The 5,323-nt window shown below is 27.7% G+C and overlaps 1 protein-coding gene across 1 annotated transcript; it reads left to right on the top strand.

The window, feature by feature from the left end:
• The first annotated feature begins 1,083 nt into the window (after window positions 1-1,083).
• LOC129891873 (peroxidase-like) lies at window positions 1,084-3,228 on the top strand. The gene is made up of 3 exons (XM_055967344.1): window positions 1,084-1,269; window positions 1,695-1,886; window positions 2,674-3,228. The coding sequence occupies exons 1-3, from the start codon at window positions 1,084-1,086 to the stop codon at window positions 3,226-3,228; spliced, it is 933 nt and encodes a 310-aa protein (XP_055823319.1).
• Window positions 3,229-5,323: the final 2,095 nt, after the last annotated feature.

Here is a 5,323-nt window from a genome sequence, read left to right as displayed (position 1 = left end):
TAACGATCATTCATTTTTTTTTTAATTTTAAAAAATACTATAACAATATCTTATCTATAACCTCAACATCATTTATTATAGCAGTACAATCTTTATTAAATTATCCTCTATAATAGACATTCATATAGTATATAATAATATTTGATAAAAAAATATATTATGTATAAAATAAAATATTAAAATATTTATGATAATCATCCTCATGCACATGGTAAATTTCAAGTATGAATACCTAAAATATATATATATATATATATATATATATATATATTTAAATATTGTCCATCAAATATGGAAATAACTCCCCAAGAAACGACTAGTGATATTTACCTTTTTTATATTCATATATCTTTTTTAATTTTATATATTTTTGTTTATAATAAATAACTGAAATCTAGATGATAAATTTAAGCATACATATGTAAAAACACCTCATGAAATAAACTGAAGAACTATGGACAAAAGTTGCTCTAGAAAACACCATGCTGCACAAAGTGGAATTAATCTATTTAATTAGGATCTTTTTGTTCAATACACGTATAGCTTATACAATAACAACATACTCAGTGAAATCCTACTACGTGAAATTTAAGGAGGATAAAGTGTACACAGATCTCTCTTCCGAAAGACCCTCGACTCATATGCATCAAGCTCAAATAAAAGAAGAAAAAAACAATGAGAAAAAAAAGGTATAATAGTTAATATGAAAATTAGAGCAATGTAGCAAAAAATAATCCTAACAGCAAAATAGTGTGATAATCGAAATACAATACACAACATATGCCGATAGATAACAAAAGCAAGGCATGTCAACACTATACACTAGCCACTAACTTTCTATCTTAATACGCGATCTTCACACTTTTTTATCTACAGTCATTTCCTCAATAATATAAAGTTATGTCATGTCCTATCTAATCACCTCTCCTGAATACTTTTTCGTGCTACCTCTTTTCCGCTTACCCCTAAATCACACGTAGCTTATAGTAACTTGTATATAAAGGGCCTCATGCATGCTCACATATTCAATCAAACCACTTAATTTAGCACTAAAGGAAATTGTTGCTATCTATATTTAAGCATATGGCATCCTTAACTAGGACTAGTAACCTCGTTTTGGCATTTTTATGTGTTTTATTTGGTTCTATTTGCTTTAGCAAAGCCCAATTGTCACACAATTTTTATAGGGCGTCGTGCCCTAATCTAAAAACAATTGTTGGCGACGCAATGAAAGCAGCGGTGAATAGAGATGCGAGAATTAGTGCTCGTGTTCTTTCATGTTCAGGTAAGCTAAGCTCCCTTTTTAACCATTTCTAATTATTGTATTGTATTTTAACGTATGTTAATAATATCTTATTATAAATATATCATTATCGTTTAGATAATTTAAAAGTGGAAAGATTCTTTTACCTTGTCAATTTTTTAAAAAAGAATAGTACACTTTTTAGGACACAAATTGATAAATGAGTCAAACATCAATATATAATTCTAAGTAATAAATCAAAATTCATAAATTTATGCTTTTGATTTATTTTTGTTATCTTAGTTTAAAAAATAAGTGTTTAAAAAAAGTAAGAACTTTTTGTTTTTACTCAAACACTACAATTTGCACGGCTTAAAATTTGAAAGAATTAATGTACGTACGTATATTTTAACATTGTATTTTCTTTTCTTTCTATGGTTACTTTAATTAGGGATGCGATGCATCAGTATTACTGGATGACACAACAACATTTACAGGAGAGAAGAGTGCAGGGGCAAACAGGAACTCCTTAATAGGATATGAAATGATAGACACTATTAAAACTCAAGTCGAAGTTTCTTGTCCCAATGTTGTCTCTTGTGCAGATATCCTTGCTCTTGCTGTCCAAGAAGGCGTTACCTTGGTAAATATAAATACTATACGAATACCCTCTCATTCCATATTAATCGTCAATATTACTATTTAACTGCGTAAAAGCTATTTAATTTACTTTATCAGTGTATATTATATACACTTTATTTATTTTGGTTTAGTTATTATGTTCTAAAAAGTGTATATAATTTTTATATTCGAAAACAATTTAACTTTAAACTTCTTATAGTTTTGCCTTGTCCTTAATAAAAGATTTTGTAGCCACACAAATGTTATGCTTATGTGACATACTTTTTTTTTATTACGTCTCAAAAAATGTCATACCTCCTTATTTACAAACAATTTTACTTGAATTTACTGAACTTCTGGTTGAATCAAACATTACTAGATAAATTGGAACAAAAAGTAGCACGTTCAAAACTATCCATTTTTTTAAGAATATTTTTTTTTCTTAAACTCAATATCAAGTACCAAAAAATAGAATAGAGGAGTAAATTAATACCTGACTTAAATTATATATACACCAACTGATTCACAAATATATATATAAAAATGCACTATGTACATATTTTGTAAAGGGGAAATGGATAAATATATTTTGAATTATCACAAATGATATGTCAAGAAAAATAGGATAAATTATTGAGATGAAGCCACTTGTCCATCCATTAATTTTAAGGATATATACCATCCAAAAGTTTGACGGTAAGGATATATACAACCTTAAAGTATAACAAAGGATATTGGAATACCATTATAATAGTTTGTAAATTAAAATCAGTGAGCGACATTGAGTTGTAATTTTCCGTGTTATGCAGCTAGGAGGACCATCATGGGCTGTGCCATTGGGCCGAAGAAATGCAAGGACAGAAAGCCTAAGCGCTGCCAACACAGAAATCCCCGGACCAACTTCCAGCCTTTCAACTTTGATCTCCATTTTCTCTGCCAAAGGCCTAGACGCCGGCGACATGACGGCCCTCTCCGGCACCCACACAATCGGCAAAGCCCGATGCGTCACTTTCCGTGACCACATCTACAACGGTACCAACATCGATTCGAAATTCGCCGCCAATCACAGGGCCAAGTGTCCTGCTTCTTCCGGCGGCGATCAGAATTTGGCCTCGTTGGATACCACGACGCCGACTAAGTTCGATAATAAATATTATCAGAACTTAGTGGCTCGGCGTGGGTTGCTTCACTCAGATCAGGAATTGTTTAATGGCGGATCTCAGGATTCGTTAGTGAAAACTTATAGTACTGATGAAGCGGCTTTTAGAAGGGATTTTGTGACTGCTATACTGAAAATGGGAAATATTAATCCACTTACTGGAACTAATGGAGAAATTAGAAGGAACTGTAGGGCTATTAATTAATACTAAATTAGTTTAGGTGCGTTTTGTAGGTACATTATATATTTATTAATAAAGTGTGTAAAATAATAATAATAATAATAATAAATTATGTGTAATCGTATTTGACGTTGGGTTAGATAGAAGGTTCATTAAAATCTATCACGACAAATATATTGACAGTTTATATGATAGTTTTTTTTTCAAGACTACGACATATATATTGGCAGTTTTCATGGCAACTAATGAAAACAATTAATGCCTAAATAATACTATCACAAAGTTCAATAAGATCTCTCTATTTTTGCATGCATGTTGCATTTTCCAATAATATGGATTTAAGTTACTCCCTTCCTTTATTTTTATTTATTCATTTTTGGATTTTGTACCTTTTTTTTAAAAAATAACGATTAATATTAATATTTTATCATAGTATTTGTATTAGTAAATATTTAGAATTAAGTCGTGGATAAAAATTTAGACAATAAATAATTAACGATAAAGATAAAACATGAAAAAAATAATTATCTTTTCTTGATATACTAAAAATGATAAGTAAAAGTAAAAAAAAAATTAAAATGGTTGACAAATAAAAATGAATGAGGAGTACGTGCATTGACAATATAATTAAAACTTTTTATTATAACATGTTATTTATTATTTATTGTACCTTTTAAATAACCTGATAATAATGTAAATATTTTTGTTTTGTCAATGTAAGTTAGTATATAGACTCCTTTTCGCTTAAGAAATACTCCATATGTTTCAAATGGCTTGGTTCAGCTTCTTTTGAACTTCACTTAACGAGTCAATGATTGTTATTGAGCCCATTTATTCGGGATTCAAAATATGATTAATGCTCGGTGAGAATTTAGACATAAACTCTTAGATTTTTTGATATATATATATATAACTACATAAAAATAGTATAAATCATAATAGTTAATAATTTAAAATATTTGAAAATTTTGTGGTAGAAAAATAATATTTTAACTTTTGTACTTGGACAAATAAATTTAAATAGATAATGTACTTAATTAGTTAGATTTGAGGATTTGCTAGCTATATTAATCAACAACAATTAGTCACTTGCAGATGAAATTATTCAAACTGATCACTTGTGAAGTTGGCTTTTTTTGCAAAAGTAAAATTAAGTGACGAAAATTGGTACAAATCAAAGAGACATGCAATTATTTGAATAAAACGTCGTGTCATACATTACAAGAAAATAAAACATAGCTATAACATTTTTAATTATTCAAAATATGTCATCTAAAATGTATATCACATGTGGGATGAAAATCTGATTAAAAATACTATGGATATATGCAAAAACTTCTAGAAAGGCAATTTGCCCAAAGAAGAAAAGTTGAATTCCATAGATTACAATAGGTCATACGTTTCTAAAATATATTTTTAGAAACACTCACATCTACTTTTTATTTATCCAATATACTAAAATTAAATATTCAATTTATTTATTAAATTTTAAAAAATTAAGAGATATATGTCTTTTTATACTTATTTTCCTTTATTATTAAATACTATATATTTTCAACATTTAGATGATTTATAATAATTAGAGGTGATATAATAAAATTATATTTTTATTTATTATTACGTACCAATTCAAATATGGACAAGTAAATATGATTGAAAGAGGTAGTAATTATACACAAGTTACATGAAAATTTCGGTAACTTAGTTGATTGACTATCTGAACTCTCACCTTGTTTGAAGGTTTGATTCCTCACCTTGTAATTTATCAAAATCTTTTAACTGACAAAAAAGCAAGGGTGGAAATAATATTATTGGCAATTTTTTGGCTTTATTTTTTAAAAAATAGTTTCGATTTATATAGATTAAATTCTATGCAATCTACTTGTAAAATTTAAAAGTTCATAATAATAATAATCATTTAAAAAAAAATACAATACAAAGATTTAAAAATAATTATTTTTGAATTTTATCTCAAGTTGTAGCTCAATCATAAGGCATTTTATGGAACTAAATCAAAGAAATCAAAATAGTGTTAAAAGGAAAAGGACACACACTGCAACAAATAAATGATGTTGCACCAATTATTTAAAAGTAATAATATAATTATCTCTATATTATA

The sequence above is a fragment of the Solanum dulcamara genome, chromosome 6, assembly GCF_947179165.1.
Source record: "Solanum dulcamara chromosome 6, daSolDulc1.2, whole genome shotgun sequence".
Taxonomy (NCBI): Eukaryota; Viridiplantae; Streptophyta; class Magnoliopsida; order Solanales; family Solanaceae; genus Solanum; species Solanum dulcamara.
Note: the sequence above shows the minus strand (reverse complement) of the source record. Positions and strands in the feature narration are given on the sequence as shown.

What these genes read in the sequence shown, in the direction of transcription:
- LOC129891873 (XM_055967344.1), top strand. Translation starts at nt 1,084, where the DNA reads ATGGCATCCTTAACTAGGACTAGTAACCTCGTTTTGGCATTTTTATGT. An exon ending in ATGCGAGAATTAGTGCTCGT is followed by an intron (nt 1,270 to 1,694) that starts GTTCTTTCATGT and finishes TACTTTAATTAG; the next exon opens with GGATGCGATGCATCAGTATT. An exon ending in TCCAAGAAGGCGTTACCTTG is followed by an intron (nt 1,887 to 2,673) that starts GTAAATATAAAT and finishes CGTGTTATGCAG; the next exon opens with CTAGGAGGACCATCATGGGC.